The sequence below is a fragment of the Colletotrichum truncatum genome (assembly GCF_014235925.2).
Source record: "Colletotrichum truncatum strain CMES1059 chromosome Unknown Contig_0001, whole genome shotgun sequence".
Classification (NCBI taxonomy): domain Eukaryota; kingdom Fungi; phylum Ascomycota; class Sordariomycetes; order Glomerellales; family Glomerellaceae; genus Colletotrichum; species Colletotrichum truncatum.
The window spans coordinates 3,324,047-3,340,806 of NW_027222398.1; the positions used below are offsets into that span (position 1 = coordinate 3,324,047).

The 16,760-nt window shown below is 52.8% G+C and overlaps 5 protein-coding genes across 5 annotated transcripts; 4 read left to right on the forward strand and 1 right to left on the reverse strand.

The window, feature by feature from the left end:
- Nucleotides 1-1,341: 1,341 nt before the first annotated feature.
- CTRU02_200892 (uncharacterized protein) lies at nt 1,342-2,376 on the forward strand (the record flags this gene model as incomplete). Its single annotated transcript, XM_036718906.1, has 1 exon — nt 1,342-2,376. The coding sequence occupies one exon, from the start codon at nt 1,342-1,344 to the stop codon at nt 2,374-2,376; it is 1,035 nt and encodes a 344-aa protein (XP_036589906.1).
- A 5,216-nt stretch (nt 2,377-7,592) lies between these two features.
- On the forward strand, nt 7,593-8,591 carry CTRU02_200893 (covalently-linked cell wall protein; the record flags this gene model as incomplete). Its single annotated transcript, XM_036718907.1, has 2 exons — nt 7,593-7,769; nt 7,821-8,591. The coding sequence occupies 2 exons, from the start codon at nt 7,593-7,595 to the stop codon at nt 8,589-8,591; spliced, it is 948 nt and encodes a 315-aa protein (XP_036589907.1).
- A 1,098-nt stretch (nt 8,592-9,689) lies between these two features.
- CTRU02_200894 (u1 zinc finger) lies at nt 9,690-10,604 on the forward strand (the record flags this gene model as incomplete). The annotated part of the gene is made up of 1 exon (XM_036718908.1): nt 9,690-10,604. One exon carries the CDS (start codon nt 9,690-9,692, stop codon nt 10,602-10,604), a length of 915 nt encoding a protein of 304 aa, XP_036589908.1.
- A 619-nt stretch (nt 10,605-11,223) lies between these two features.
- Nucleotides 11,224-12,753, forward strand: CTRU02_200896 (uncharacterized protein; the record flags this gene model as incomplete). The annotated part of the gene is made up of 1 exon (XM_036718910.1): nt 11,224-12,753. The coding sequence occupies one exon, from the start codon at nt 11,224-11,226 to the stop codon at nt 12,751-12,753; it is 1,530 nt and encodes a 509-aa protein (XP_036589909.1).
- Nucleotides 12,754-13,108: 355 nt separating this feature from the next.
- CTRU02_200895 (MFS maltose permease) lies at nt 13,109-15,050 on the reverse strand (the record flags this gene model as incomplete). The annotated part of the gene is made up of 4 exons (XM_036718909.1): nt 13,109-13,997; nt 14,161-14,297; nt 14,374-14,477; nt 14,531-15,050. 4 exons carry the CDS (start codon nt 15,048-15,050, stop codon nt 13,109-13,111), a joined length of 1,650 nt encoding a protein of 549 aa, XP_036589910.1.
- Nucleotides 15,051-16,760: the final 1,710 nt, after the last annotated feature.

The window sequence follows — 16,760 nt, forward strand, 5'->3', positions numbered from 1 at the left end:
TGCAGTAATGAAACTTATATCGCCTCACCCTGACCTGCGGAGTTTAGAGAACACTAGAATCACGAATATTTGAAAGCCCAGATACGCTCCGCAGCTGTAGAACTAAGTTCGATAGAAACCAATAGCCCTTAGTGGTCTATAATATTGACTAATTTATAAAGAAACAGCCTTTCGTAGATGCGCAGATGCGCTTGCAAGCATCCTAGTTAATCAGAAACAGCGTTGAATAATATTTGCATTGCTGATGACACATTTGCTCAACTATACGTCGCCAACCAAACAGTATCCTAATCTATTATATACTCAAACATATGAAATGCCGCGATTGGCAACGTTTGCAGCTGGGAGAGGAACACCATAGTGTATGACACCGTGTACTACAACCACTTCCCTTGCTCTTCTCAATCCTAGCACCACAGCATATCCGACAAGTACAGCAACATTCTCAACCTCAGAAAGCTTTGTTCAAGGAACTGGCATCATGCGGTTAGCAAAAGAGCTAGCTGTGGTGTATTTCGCAGACCTACATAGCTTCTAGGCAATCTTCCCATGTTTAATGAGAGCCGCCCTTCGCCTCAGGGCCCAACTCAAGTTCAACATCTAGGCCGCGTTCGTGTTCACTGCGTCTCACAGCCTCACTGCCGCCAGGAGGACCAATGACGCCCACTTCAACATCTACGCCGCCGATGGATAGGCTCAAGGGAAGAGCATAGACGCTCACGGCGACGCTGACGAGGATCAATGAAATACGCATTATTTCGTCGAGAGGTATATCTGGCCGTGGGAGTAATGAAAGCCAAGTGACGGTGTTCAAAGTGAAAGATGGTATGAAGAATTCAGTGAAGACCGCTGTGACGACTGATCGCGGAGAGCCGAGATGCCAGTCGATACCCTTCAGTCCCTTACTTATACGTGAGCATGATCAAAGACATGCCGATCATGTTGTGTTCGTTGAGGACGCCATCGTCTCTCAATAATTTCGGGCTGTATTATTCGAAACGCCTCAAATCAAACCCACAACCGATTCCAATTGCCGACTGGGCATGTCTCTCGTAATGACACACACATGGCCCTGTAAGTGGTTTCGCCGGTCCGCGCGCGGTGTCGGGTCCCACAAACTCGCCGATTGCCGCTTACCACTCAATCCAGCAGACTTCCTATTCGTTCTGAGCGCCTCGCCCATGTGATAATCAGGTGAATGGAGGTTGTTAGTCTTTGCGCTGGAACACTAGGTAAGAATTGATGATATATACTTTTTCAATTAGGATTCACTACTTCTCTCGATTTCAAATCCTCTTTCGGATTTCTCTTTCTCTACCAGCAACCGCCCTGCTCTTCATCATGGCCATGGCAAAAAAACCCTATAAGTGGATCAGCAAGGAGATCGACTCCCTGGATGCACACAAAGATTATACAGAAATTTTTCGGCTGTCCATGAGTTATGGTGGTAACGACTTTATGAATACCTTGATTTATGCATTGGTATTCCCCAACTTCATCGTCACCGAATGGGGTGCCCGTGCCGTATGGCGTCAAGACGGCGGAAAAGTCCTGAAGAAGGCAGGGCATAGGGAGGAGAATACGGAAAACAAGAACATGGTTTGGTGGTGGTATGGCCCACACGACCCGAGAACGAAGCAGTCTGTCGACAGTATCAACAATCTCCACACGTACTGGGCGAAGCACTTCAAGGGCGACTTCTCGCACAACGATGACTACATCTACACCCTCGCCTTCTCCGCCATTCTCATGCATAGGCTCCGGCTCAAGCTGGGTCTCTCAGACGTCTCTGACAAAGTCAAGACTGCTTCTTACCTGGTCATGACCGATATGGTGCCCCTCTTTTATTCCGAAGGAGGCGTGCCCCTTCACTCCTGGCCCAAAGATTTCGACGGCTTGGTTAAATTCTGCGAGGATTTCGAAAACCAGCCTCATCCTGGGTCGGAGCGAGGCAACCTCTGCGCCAATGCTTTGTACGACTTCTTCGCTTTTCGGTACTTCCCCAAGCCTCTGCGATGGCTGGGACGTTCAATCGTCCTCTCGCTGAGTTTGCCGACCACGTTGAAAGCTCACAGGATCGACCCGCCCAACCCAATCTTGTCTGCTATCATCCTCTGGGTCTTCGGCTGGTTGTTCTGGATTCAAGACAACGTCCTACCTGATCCCCAAATGTCGTTTTACGAGGAATTCAGCAGCATGTCAACAGAAGAGCAAAACAAGCGCAACCAGGATATCCGGAAAATTGACAAAGAGTATGCTCCGCACTTTGCTGCTCGTTACTCCAAAGCTCCGCAATGGGGTGGTTGCCCTTACCATGAAGCTCTGAAGACGGTAGAGGCGGGCACAGTCCCAGAGAACGAGTACAAACATGACTGAGATTGTTACATTCGTTGGCCAGCCGGTAGGTCTTCTTGTATATTTTACTGTCAATTATATTTCTTTGCTCTCGTAAATCATGGCCCAGATGCTCTACGTTTCAAGTTGTCTCCTTGGTCAATGCTAGAGCTTGCAACTTGCGAACTGTAAAGCCGTCTGATGCCATGAGCAGAAAATTCTTCAACAGAGGAATGTGGATGTGCGGAGGAAGAGGTTTGCTTTGACCAACGGTTTAGGGGCAACCTCGCGCACTTCGTCTGTGGTCGGATATGATGACCCAGGTGTACTATTTACCATCATGGCATTGAAGTTGGTGGGCTTCGATGGGTAAAAGCGACATGGGGTCCAATCGGCGTTGTGTACTATCACCAACGCCTGCTCCTGGGCTTTCGATCCAGGAGCAGAGCTCTGGAATTACAATAGAAAAACCACGCACAACTGTTTTATTTTTCAATATCTCTTTTTCTTTCCCTTTTCACCCCTGGTTTCTTTCCCCCCCCGGTTACATGGTGGCCGAAATCCTGTTTGGAACTGGCTTGTAGTTAATTATAGTTGAAATATAGTTTTGCATATAGGCTGCTATTTTCAGTTGTGAAGTGGGGCCCTCCTACAGATTCGCTGCAAGTTCTCACTGATAGGGTACACTATGTGTATTTCAACTTCCAAATTGCCTTGCAACTAATATTTTAGGATTGCCATATAATCTTAACAAGCAAGAGATGAGGCAAGAGATAAGCAACAGGACATGACAAACTAGCCAGCTAGGTCATCGGCTGGCTCATTCGTTGTCTTATCATCACCGGTAGCTCTCTCGCTACCCCATCGACTGCCACAAGGCAACAGGTGCATACCGATCCATTTTGAAGCCCATATTACTCCAAACACTATCCGGCTAATGCTTATCATTTGGCCAAAATCGCACTATCAGAGTATGACTGGCCAGGACTCCATATGCCACGTACCTCATACCTTATGGCAGTCCATGGGATAAACGACAAGAAACATTGTGCTGGCTTGACCTGTATGTATCATCTGATGAGTTTCTATGAGTACGTAGTTGAGGATCGCATCGCTCCAGGAGGGTAAAATGAAGCATAATACTCAGAAAATGACGAGGACCTCTCCAAGTAACAGAGAGTTCTGCTTGTCAGGGTTCGTACTTGTGTGCAGATTTAGTTGTGGCCCTCCCTTGATCAGGTGTTGCTTGAGCCGAGGCACGCGAATGTCATAAACGGTTTCCCCTACTTGGGCTGGTATTCCAGACTTGGATAATGTAGTAGGTCACAGGAAACTGGACGTCCAGCTAAGCCGGCATATCGGATGTACCAGGTGCCAGGATATATCAGTCTGGATCATAGCAACTTGTCGATGGCATTGGCAGCGCACATCGTCATTCTGATAAACCCATTTTCAAACAAAAGACTATTGCCAATCTGCCTGAACATTCTCGCATCTCGATGCTACTCGAGGATAGCAACACCAAAAAACCAAACCGGAAAAGCGTGCACACAATTCCGCTTGAGAGGAGAACCTCGCAAAGCTCTCCCCTGTCCCCCGCATGATCAACCTTTACCTTTACCAGCCAGAAGGAGTTTTTCCCGCCGACCCAATTGCAACCTTGGACAGAAAGTCAGGACTTGGCTCCTAGCGCTGAAGTTCGTCATTCCGGAGACCGTCTCCGGTTTACCAAAAGGCCCTTGAGAAACGAGAAGGAATGTTACTGGCCTGATTTCAGCGGGCCGTATGAGAGATTTTGACAACTGCATTGGTTCCCCCCCCCCCCCCCCCCCCCCCCCCCCCCACCTCAAAAGTCGTTCACGTTAGCCGGCACGCCGAGAATGTGTAGCATGCCTGCATGCCAGTTGGGAAGCGTCAACGCCTTCGGAGTAGGCGGATCAACACAGGCTCCGACACTGGCGGGTGGCGCTAATGCAGGGCGCCTGGCCTTGGCGGACGTTAGCGACCTGCTTTGACGGGTACAGCGCATGCGACCGCCCCCCCCCCCCGCGTCGTCCACTACAGAGAGCCACTGCGTGGCTGCGGGTGCCGTGGATCCCCCCAACGAGGAGCCAGGCTAAAAACAGCCGGGCTTCGTTATGCTTCCTTCTCACCTGATTTCAACCTCGGACGGAAAAACCTCAAACCCTCTCAAGCCGGCAAACCAAAGACACAATCCACCCCCTCAAACCCGGTGAGAGAATTCATGCCGGGATGCGTGCGGGTATACTATTACTGAGCGGGGAGAACCGCCGATATTAATACAATGATATCATGACGCAAGGTTGACTGAACCGCACCACCACCATTCAATGGTCAAACAGGTAGTATTCGGATGCCAGGCCAGTCAGCAATAAGATACTCCAGTCCAAGTCATGTTTTCGGCTGCTACGTGCCGGCGAAGTTACACGTATTCTGATATGAAGGGATCTGAATCAACGCCGTACGGCTTATGGCTGGTATGGGCGAGAGACAAGGTGTATTGAGTGTGCACCATCCGCAAGCTGACAGCATGGTCATGCCCATCCGAAGTACCGGATTTTAAACACCTGCCATCGGAGGCTTGTCCCACAACACACATCCTTGCAGCTGTTTACCCTTTTCACTGCGGATAACTTGGAGTGGCGGTGTTCTGCACCAAGGGAGTCTAAAAAAGTAAACGGAGAAGAATTGCCGTGGGCTACACGAAAGGGTCTGGATATTGTATCAACTGTCGACAGCAACTTTGGGGGTGAGGAAGGGCATTCTCTCGCCAACCAAATCTAAGTCTAGGAATGTCAGCCCCCTTTTCATAATCACGCCAGGGGCACATCGCCTCCATGACATTCCAATCAGCATCGAATTCTTCAGACTCGAATCCCAATGTCCCCGTGGTAGGCCTCACTGGAGTACAGAAGCGCATCATTCGTCCACGTCGTCCACCAATGCCGTCGTCCACGTCGGCATTTACACCCACAGCCACTGAAGCCAGCCAACCCCCTCTCGGTAATCGATCGATGGGCATCCTTGCTCGTCCCCCTCTTCCGGCCCCCTCATTGAGTCCACAACCAACGCCACGGCACGGCAAAGTCAAGACAGGCTTGATGGGGGACCCAGACACCCAGAACAGGCCAAGGCCAGGAACCGCCTTCAGTGCCGGCCAACCGCAGGCCCCGTGTCCCCGCTGCCCCAAGCACTACACACACCACTATTGTGGTAGTGTATGGAACTGACCGGCTCACCGCTGCTGCACACTAAGGAGCTCTTTCTTGGGCCACCATGCCATCTTCACTACGGTGACAATAACCCACACAACCCAAGCATCTCTCTCAAGGTCAAAATCGCTCCAAGATCAACATCTCACCCACTTAACTCCTCCATAACAATCATTGGTCTTGATGATCGTAGTACCTGATCGGCAGTAGCCACACACACATTGTTTTTCAAGACACAAACACACCAATTCCTTCCGGTTCAGGCCTTGTTTTTGCAGCGGTTGGCTGCGCAAGCGTCTTGTCTCAACACAAGACAGACCGGTGGTCGCATACAATCCAGCACTCTATCCTCGGTTTTTCATTCATCAATGGGACTCTAGACCATCTGCGACGTCTGACAGGCCGGGTTCCCTCGTTACGTCTCGCAACAGCCGCGGCCTGGGGCCAACCGGAGCACTGAATAAAGTGGTTTACTTTCAAAAATAGCAAGCAAGCAGCATCCCCCCATTCCCTCAAGACACCCGGTTCGTCCGAATGGCTACTGGCGGATGCGAGCGCACCCCTCACCATGACTCGAAGGGGAAAAGCATTGCTCTAACTCTGACATCACAGAGCCGTCTGAGGTATTCATTGACTTCGGATTTAGATTGAATAGCAGCTCTGTATCCGTAGCACTGCACTTGGATGATCCTGGTCGAGCTGTGTCTCTGCAGCCCAGCCCTGCTGCTGGAGGCAACCTCCCAACCACCTGATCGACCTCCTTGTCCATCAACCATCAGTCATCCACACACCACACCACACCAGGCCCAGATAACCCGGCAGACTGAAGGGTAAACAAGCAATCAAACGAGGTGTAGTATTGGTATGAGTGTGGTATAACGAGCTGCAAGTACATGCAGCTTTGCTTTGTCAAGGTACTGTTTGCAAGTAGCCTGCATACTTCTATACAAAGCAAGGGTTATGTTGCAAAGACATGACTTCATGCTATACAAACAATACGGCTACTCACACCCCATAACACTATTGCAATTCTTTTTTAGCTTATTTGATGATCCATCCATCAAACCCACATTCTGGCTCCCGAAAGACGCGCAATACCCATGACTGAAGCTTATCTTCTACCCTAGCCCAGAGCTGGCCTTACTCCGCGGCTCCCCTCCCTCACTCTGTATATGAACTACAGCTTCCCAGCCCTCCCATCAGCCTATCTCCCTCTTCACTCCAGCATTTACCTTTCCCACCCTTGTCTTTACTCTCGCTCACAGGGCCGACTTAAATTGGGTTGCCCGCCGCATTTTGTTCTCTCTTTCAACCCCTCGAAGCACTTTCTGCCACGTTGAACTCTCACCATCGTGTGGTGTGGCTGGTTAAGGACAAAGCTCTAGGAGTACTGGCGGACGAACAAGGACGTAACTCAACTCACGACCTCGCCATCCCACGAGGCAGCGACACAAGGAGCAGGAGGCCCAGGACAGCACCTACGTCGTGTCGTTTGTGAAAAGGGTCATTGTCGGGTCGACGAGTCAGAAGGTCTCTGGGATACCATTCACCACCTGGACCTTTAAAAAAGATCTTGGCTGTGGAAGCACCTTTCCTACAAAACAACCTCTGACCAAACATATTCCACTCTCTTGTCACCTCAACATATCACCATCCTCTTACAAAGAAACCACACCGCCACTCTTGATACCACAAGCTCAGGTATGTTTACTGATTTATTTTGGCTGCTGCGTCTATATTACAGATGGATTGGCAGAGATAGCCTTGGCGTCGATTCTTCTGTCACCACACCTCTATGATCCCCTTCCCCCAATTACCTTCACTATAGCTGGATTTTGGCTGCTGTTACCCTTCTGGGGCACGGTGGTCTTAAGCTCACAGTTTTCTTCGTCTTGACCGTTTGTTGTTTGGCCTCTGCCAGGTTTTCCTTCGAGTCTAATTTCCCCGAGTGGCTATAAAAGTTTGGTCGTTTTCGACGTTCTGAAAGAATCATTCTCTGACAAGCAAAACACATAGATACTCAAAATGAAGTTCTCAGTTGCTACTATCATTTCTCTGGCCACCTCGGTCTTGGCCATGCCGCAGGCTTCGCCTAGCGGTGGTGCCCTGGCTCCCAAGGACGGTCCTCCTCCTTCTTGCCAGACCTCGTATGAGGGTAACTTTGGCATCACGGTCGTTGAACTCGGCAAGCGCAGCCTGGAAGTGAGTGAAGCCGCCTCCGATATTCAGAGCCATCGCTAACATTTCAAGCAGACCCGCACCAACTGCGGCCAGAAGGGATCTCTGGACCTCACTCTCAAGAACGGCGTCCTCACTGATTCTCAGGGCCGTATTGGTTCCATCGTCGCCAACTACCAGTTCCAGTTCGACGGTCCTCCTCAGGTTGATGCGATTTACACCTCTGGATTCTCGGTCTGCTCCAACGGTTCTCTTGCTCTCGGTGGCTCGACCACTTTCTACCGCTGCCTGTCGGGTAACTTTTACAACCTCTACGACCGCCACTGGGCTGAGCAATGCTCTCCCATCCACCTTTCCGTCCTCCCCTGCGGCGAGAACGCTCCCATCCCGTCTGGCGGCAACGTCGTCGGCACCACCATGGTCGCCACGGCGCTCGTTACTGTCATCGAGGATGGCCAGCCCCAGGTCATTCCCACCACCATTCCCATTCCCATCTGCCAGATTGGCGACGGCCAGATCCAGGGTCACACCACTCCTTGTGGCGAGATCCCTCCAGTCACCAAGACTCGCCCCCCTGCCCCTCCCGCCAGCCAGCCTCCCTATACCCCTCCTGTCACGGTCGTCCCTCCTCCTGTCACCACGCCGGCTGTCCCTCCGCCTGTTCAGACCCCGCCGGTTCAGACGCCGTCTCGGCCTCCCACCCCGCCTGCCAACACGTCTGTGCCGATCAGACCGCCCGCCAGCACGACTCCTGTGGCGCCGCCGGTCGCAGCCGGTCAGCAGATGGTTCCCGCGACCTTCATGGCGGTCGTTGCAGGGCTGATGGCCGTTCTGTACATGATCTAATGTAAAGAGCCAATGTACCTTACCTTTGGGTAAACGGGGGAAGACTTAATTGGTCTTTTGGAGGGAGGTAATGCACACACTTCTTACGACTTTTCAAACTTGCCCGATTGGCATTTTAATGGATGATGAATACGAACAAATGGGCTTTCGGACTTGGAGATGAGATAGATTTGCAACGATGCAAATTAATAGGGACGAACATGATCCCTTCGGGTAATTAGTACCTATAGATGAAATCCAGAATTTCACCTGTAAACATCCGCTGTCTTTTGTGTGAATTTTATGGTTTCTCAGTGAGCGTTCGGACCATCTTGCAAACTTTGTGAAGACCAGACTGGGAGGACTGAAAAGTAAATCGTGTCACCATTGCTCAAGTCACATACCACATGAGACCCTCGTGGACAGTTGTCAGTCGACTCGACACCCGCATGGCATCTGAGAGAGATACAGCGACGGATCCGGACGTTTCTGTGCTGGCCTCGGCGACGATGACAGGGGCACCGAGCACGGCGGTAAGAAATATTCTTCCGCTGGTTTTGGGTTTATTGAACCAACTTAACCTCGACCTTAGCGCCCGTCTCAAACTTGTAGAAGAATGGCTGACGAATCCAGTAAATTCCCCTCCGCTGACTCGGGTGTTTGCAAAGGGACCATCCCCATGTCTAACATGACAACAACTTGGTACTAGTAGTAATGTACAGCTTGGTTTGAACAGAAGTGGTTCTTGTTCTACAAGGACTTCACTACCCGACTTCAGCCCTGCGGAACTAGGTTATCTCCTGAAAACTTGCCACCGTGTCGTGTTGCAGGACAAAAAAAACCCTGCCCATGCCATGACTCTAATTGTGTGTATGACTTTGGGCCCGTTCAAGTTCGATCAAGGACAGGTGGTGTTGGTTGCGCATCCATGACCCATGTACAGCTTCCAGACCTTTTGCAATTTTCGGGAATTTTACCGGGACTTCGATGCTGTGCACGGACCACCTTCAAACATGGGCACCTGGAAATTCTAGTACGCGCAGGTAAAGTGACGTCTTGGCTAGTCACTCTTTTCACCTCGCAACAATCAAACTACCGATACCCCCCTCCACCACCACCATGTCGGAATACTGGAAGTCGACGCCGAAATACTGGTGCAAGCATTGCAGCATCTTCGTCCGCGACACAAAACTCGAACGTCAGAATCACGAGGCGACAGGCAAACATCAGGGCGCGCTCAAGCGGTTCCTGCGGGACCTCCACCGCGGCCATGAGCAGGAAGAACGCGACAAGGATCGCGCGCGGCGCGAGATAGAGCGGTTAAAGGGCGTCGCATCCGGTTCCTCTTCGAGCTCGTCGTTCACGAGACCTGCGCCTGGCGCGCCTTCTTCGTCATCTTCGTCCGCCGGCGGGACAGAAGCGTCAAGGAAGAAGCAGATGGAGCAGCTCGCCGAGATGGGCGTGTCCATACCCACGGCGTTCAGAGGCGACATGGCAATGCCGGGAGAATGGACGGTCACGGCTACAAAGGTCGTCGACGAGGATGCGCAAAGGGAGAAGCCGGCGGAAGCCAAGGCTGTGGGGGTCAGGAAGCGCGAGCAAACCGAGGAGCAGAAGGAAGAAGAGGAAGCCGTTCGCGGGCTTTTCAAGAAACCTAGGAAATGGGGGGGCATGAAGTCGATGCCGGAGGACGACAAGGAGCTCGATGCGCTGCTCAGTGGTAACCCGCTTCTTCGGCCCGTCAAGAAGGAGGAACCCGCGGAGCCGGAGGTCAAGACGGAGAACCCAGAGGATGCGGCCGTCGTCAAGAGTGAGGACCTGGATGAAGCTACGACTACGACTACGGAGGCAAAGGGCGATGTGCCGGCTGTAAAGAGGGAGCCTAGCGACGGCGAGGCTGGCGTCAAGATTGAGGCGCCGGAACTAGGCGACGAGGCTGTGAAGAAGGAGGAGGATAGCGCGGATGCCGGAGAAGCCGCGGCACCGGCCGTCGTTTTTAAGAAGCGCAAACCGAAGAACATTCGTCAAAAATGATTTTGTTATTATTATAGCTATTTTTATGAGGGGGGTGGAGTATAGCATAATCTGGGGTTGGTTAGTGCGATGACAGCACATTATTAGCATAGCGATGGGCGTTTTAAGGGTCACAATGTATTCAAGACTGATTCATAACCGCCGCTCGGATGTGGTGGCTTTCATTCTTTTGCCTTTTTTTTTTTTCTCTCCCCCAATATGACACTAATACAGTAAACCGCTAGGTTCAAATATATAATCGAACTCCCAATTGTGGCTACACGTGCTTGGCGATACTTTCTTCTTATGAATTAAATAATCATTTTTTAAAGCGGCAATATAAGAAGACGTGCCCAACGGGGTAATTAGCGGGGTTGCAGCCAAATCCCACGTGACACCGCCAAAAAGGCAAAGCCAGCGCAAACCCAGCCCGTTCCATATGCCAACGACTCGATTCAATGTCCCTCTCCTTTGGCTTCGGCTCAGCTGGGGTTTGACTCCAACCAATTTTCTCTACTCTACTTCACAGCACACAGCGCGCACACACACCAGTTTCACCATTTACGGTTTCTTCACTCTCTCTGCCCTCACAACTCGTCTCTTCACCAAGGTCAAAAAACCTCAACAATGAGGCTTCTCGATGCAAAAGACCATGGTGTCCCCCCCAGCAGCTAGTCCCTCCTCAATATCACCGGCCAGCAGCTCTCATCTCGGCAAGCGCCATGAGCTCAGTGAGGATGCCGCGGACAACAACGGCAGCAATAACCACAACAATGGCAAGCCGACTTCGCGCCCCAAGAGGGCCCAGGTCTCCCGCGCCTGCGCGCGCTGTAAGAATCTCCGCCGCGCCTGTAACGAGTATCGCCCTTGCAAGCGCTGCGTCGACGCCGGCCTCGGCGATCAGTGCCTCGGATTGCCCGGCCCAGTGTCCCTCGCCTGGGTGTCGGACGGCAGCCAGGCCTTCGGCCAGGTGTCTCACGAGGCCGTCCAGCGCATGGCCGACCTGCTGCCGGCGAGGGTCTTGGACTACTGCGTCGACCGCTTCTTCGCCCGCATGCACCCCACCATCCCCATCCTGACCCCCGAGTACGTCGCCCACCTCAAGGTCGTCGCGGGGCCGTCCGAGGCCGGCATCGAGGGCTACTGCCTTCTCACCGCCGTATGCGCCCTGGTGCTCCTGCAGGTCGAGGAGCCCGAGAGCCTGTTCCTCCAGGGCCTGATCCCGGAGAAGAACGCCCTCCACGGCCGCATGCTGTTCGAGGAGGCCCTCGCCGCGCACCGCAACTTCGCGAGGCGCTCGAACCCCAGCTTCGAGCAGTGCCTGCTCACCTTCTTCCTGTACGCCTGCCACTCGGCCCTCTTCCACCACAGCCAGGCGTTTTTGTTCCTGCGCGAGGCCACGACGCTGTTCCTGCTCCTGCGCCTCAACACCGACTCCTCGCCCCGCGCGCTGGCCGACCGCCTGTTCTGGGTGCTGCTCGTGTCCGAGAGGTCGCACGGCATCCGCTACCGCAGGCCCGTGACGCTGCAGATCACGGCCGAGTCGCCCGTCATGGACAACGACCCGACGCTCTCCGGGTTCTGGAGCCTCGCAGCCCTCTTCAGCCCGCTGGACACGTCCTTCATCGCCCTGCTGAACCAGGAGAAGGTCGCCACGCCCCCTTCCAACGCCGCGCTCACCTATATCGAGACGGCAGTCAACTCGGCCCTGCGGTCGACGTCCGATCTCAAGGACACGCAAAAGGCCAACCTGCGCGTGACGCAACTGTGGCTGAGGATCATTCTGTGGCAGCTGCGCCTGCGCTTCGGCTACCTCGCCGAGGAGTCGGTCCAGCCGAGCATGACGTACCAGTACCCGCTCGACGTGGCCAAGGACCTGGTGCTGTCGACGAGGGATCTGCCCGTCGACAGCATCAAGGTGCACGGCGTGGGCCTGACGGAGAAGCTGTTCGACATCGCGTCGGCCGCCGTGGACGTCCTGGCGAGGGTGCCCATTACGCCGTCGAGCCCGCACAGTGTGGGCGCCGGGCCGGAGGACGATTTGAACTACATGCGCCGGCTCATCACGCGGCTGCCCGGTGGGAACAGCATATACGACGAGTTGCTGGATAAGCACATACAACAGGCCGTGCCGAGCATGGTGGTGGTGGTGTCAAGCGGGGACGCCTAGCCATCCAACGTGACGTGGCGTTGAGCACGAATGTTTTTTTTTTTTTTTTTTTTCACTCTTGGTTTCATCTTTTTTATCTTTTTATACGAATTCTTTTTTTATCATGGCAATGGATGATGATGAGGTTTGGATTTGTTCATTATGCATGAGGATTACGCTATGGCTATATATGAATATATATATATGTATGTCTAGTGGTACAATAACTTTAACTTAACTTGGAGGGGGTATTTAAAAAAAAAAAAAAACCACCAAATCTAATTCATTCCTCGGGTGACAAAGATCATTATATATATTTGTGTTTTTTCTTGTTCTTTTTCTCTTTTTTATAAGTCGGACTACTGGCGTGCCTTTCTCAGTGCTCCTCGACCAACTTCTTCTCGCTGTTGAGCTCCTGCGAGTAAGGGTCGATCTTGGTCTGCGCGAACTTCCTGGCCGAAACGCCGTGCTCGAACAACAGGTCCAGTTCGGCGTAGGTGCGGCCCTTTGGCTCCGGCACGCGGAAGTACACCCAGACGGAAGACAGCAGACACGTGCCGGCCCAGAAGAAGGCGGTGCGGGCGCCCCAGTTCCAGGCCGTCGAGGAGAGCTGGTAGTTGGTCATGACGTTGACGAAGATGTTGCTGGCGTTGTAGGCGGCGCGGGCCATGACGATGGTCTTGGCCTTGAGGCGGGTCGAGGAGAGCTCAGAGATGAGCGAGTACGTCACGGGCCCGACGGTGAAGTCGTAGACGAAGGTGAAGATGATGAGCATGGCGCCGATGGCCCAGATGGACGAGTTGGACTTGGCGAAGGACAGACAGCCGACGATGAGCAGCAGGATGAACTGCGTGCATAGGCCGGAGAAGTGGATCGTGCGACGGCCGATCTTGTGCATCAGGTACCAGGACCCCGCGGTGCCGACCATGCCGAGGGCGTACTGGCCCATGGACAGCGAGAAGGAGTTGTTGGCGTCCATGCCGGCCTGCACCATGAAGTAGGAGAAGTAGCCCATGAGGTTCTGGCCGCCGAGGGTCTGGACGAGCCAGATGCCGATGACGATCTCGGTGCGGCGGAGGTCGGTGCCCTTGAAACAGTCGCGGTAGGTGACGCCTTCCTTGACGCGTTTCTCCATCTCGTTTGTGTGCTCGATCATGGCGATCGTCTCGTCCGGGTTGAAATTCGGCTGGTTGCGCGACGTGAGCCGGAGCAGGGACCGCTTTGCGGCGGCCTTGTCGTTGTGCCGGACGTACCACCAGGGTGACCTGCGCCCCCTGCGTGTTAGTTATTTGGAACTATGTAGTATTTGTGTGTGTGTGTTTCACGCCGAGACGGTCATATAAAACCCCGAGAGGATGTAAGTGGCCACCGGAAGGTCTGGGGAAGTGGTATTGCAGGCAGGGGAGAAGAGAAAAAAAAAAACCTTACTCAGGGGCAAAGCAGACGCCGATGAGGATGGGAACGGGCCAAACCCATTGGACTGCAAAGGGAATTCTGTATGCCCATTCGTTGGCGTGCTGGAACGAGCCCTTGTTGACTGCGACGGCGAAGAATTGGCCAATAACCTGAACCGGGCGTTGTTAGTTTCGGTGTCTGGAGGGGAAAAGCTTAAATTTTCCAAGAGGGGTTGAAGAGGCTTACCCAGCACATGTTGATGAAGGTCGTGAGGTACGGTCTGAGGACGACAGGAGCCACCTCGGAGGCGTAGGCTGGCGTGACGCTCTGGAACGCGCCCCATGGAATTCCTGTATTTTGATTAGAAATTGGGTAGTTGGAATACTCAAAAGGGGAAACTCACCGCAGAGAACCTCTCCGAGAACCAGGATCTTCACGTTTGGCGCAAAGAAGAGCACGAAAATGAAGGCAATCATCATAATCAGAAAGCCAATGGTGGTCATCTTGTAACCGTACCTATCGGCGGTCCAGCCAGCGAGGATGAGACCGATGATCTCTCCGCCGCGGGCACCGTTGGACAAGCCGGACTGCCAGGCAGCGGAGAGCACGTACTTGCCCTGGGCCTCGCTGTAAGCTCCGTACTTTTGGTTAAAGTACTTTGAAGAGTAGAGGTTGCCGAGCAGAGCGAGGTCGTAGCCCTCCATGATGAGAGTGGAGGAGAGCAATATGGACCAGCCGATGGCTTTGGGGTAGGTCCTGATGGCCTCGCGGAGGGTCATCTGGTGCTCTGCGTCAGCAGCCTGCTTTGCCTCTGCGGCGAGGTCTTCCGGGTGTTGAGGAGCAGCCGCGGGAGAGTCGGCATGCTGGTGAACGCCCATATCTTTATCTTCCGCAGAGGAGATGGTGGGCTTAGGGTCGGCCATGTTATCGATGATGCCTCGGAGTCGTCCAATGTGTAAAATATTGCTAGTTCAAGGAGGAACGGCTTGCCGTCTTATAGGAGGCAAAAGTAGGAGAGACAAGAAGGGGGAGTGGGCGGAGAGTGTAAAAGACAGTCGCCTGAGGAGCGAGGTTTATCGAATGGGGGAGGGCATTCGCGCCTTTATTTATTCTTGTAGAGAACACCGGCAGAGGAGGTGTTTAGGAGCGGGTGACCGGACCAGAGAGGTGGTGGTGGTGGTAGTCAAAGTAGCATGGGATGAAGAGAGAGAAAAAAAAAAAAAGAAACAAAAAAAAGAAAAAAGAAAACTAATTGAGTAACAGATGCCAAGCAATTTGAACCGTGCTTTTCCTATGGGGGAGGCCTAATTGAGTCGACGTTGGGCTGCCGGCTTGGACAGGATAGGATTGGTGTGTGGTGTTTGTATCCCCAGGTTGTCGGTCAACGTTCGCTAGTTCGTACCGGTATTCGTGTGTGTGCGTGAGTGTTTGTGTTTGTGTGCAAGGGATGTTGATCTAGACATGGGGGTTGGCGTTGAATCGCCTGACGAGAGGCGTAAAAGCCGAAGCGGATTTGCATGCATGACTGGGGGGGGGGGGGCCATGCTGCGAATACGCTGTAAGAATAGTGTAGAGAGATAATCTGTGGAGAGAGGGAGGGGGGAAATGGTACTGTAACTGGGTTGGCTGCTGAAGAAGGACCTCTGTGGGGGGTGGATGAGGCAGACATGAGATTGGATGAGGTTGAATGAATGTTGACGAAATGCATTGTATGAGTCTGTCTGTCATGTCTGCAATATGGCAACCCTCACTCAATACGGAGTCGATACCGAAGGATTTTGAGACTTTACTTTCACCAGGTTCAAGGCATGATGATCTTGGTTCTTGATTCGTGCCGAGCGGCGCCCGAGATCCATTTCGGGAATGGTTAAACATATTCAGGGCCTTAACACACGAGGGAGCAACAGGAGACTCCGCAAGTGACAGGTGCCGGTCGTGTAAGCCCATGACGCTATTCGCATCTTACATAGGATGATGACCAGGCTAGGTTGGCTTCCCGAGCCGAGACAATGGAGATGGGAGGGGGGAGGATGGGTTCATGGGTTCATGTGCTTTGAGGGTTTCCGACTTTTTCCTCCAAGACAATTTCCCCAGATTCAGGAATCAACTAAGCAACGCTAGGGTAAAGCCAATGCAAGACCATCCCACTCTTTTTTTTTTCTTTTTTTTTTTTTCCTCCTTTCTGGTGGTGGTTCATGGTCCCCTACCAAAACTTGGTCCAGACTTTGTTCATCACCACCACCAACCATCACCGCTAGCCTCTCAGAAAGCTCCCCGCATTTCAACTTTCTAGGCAAATACCTACCACCACCTTCTTCTCTCATTGGTTTGCAGCTCTGACGTGAGTGGCTCCCGGCAGACTGGGGCCCATCGGAGAAAGAGGCGGAGTCTAGCGGAGGTTCTCCGTCCCCCAAATCCTCCCACTTTCAACCCCAACAAGGGTGGCGGAGTCTCCGCACATTTCGTCCATCTTTTTTTATTTGTTTTTTGGTCTTTCACCTACCACAGAAACATTTGCAGCTTCTCGACCTGTTCCATGATCGTCCGATGCCCGTCATGGGGCGGGAATGCGGAGTCAAATTTTGAACAGACCCAAAGCCTCGGATAGGATCATGTGCGCAAGGTGCCAATTC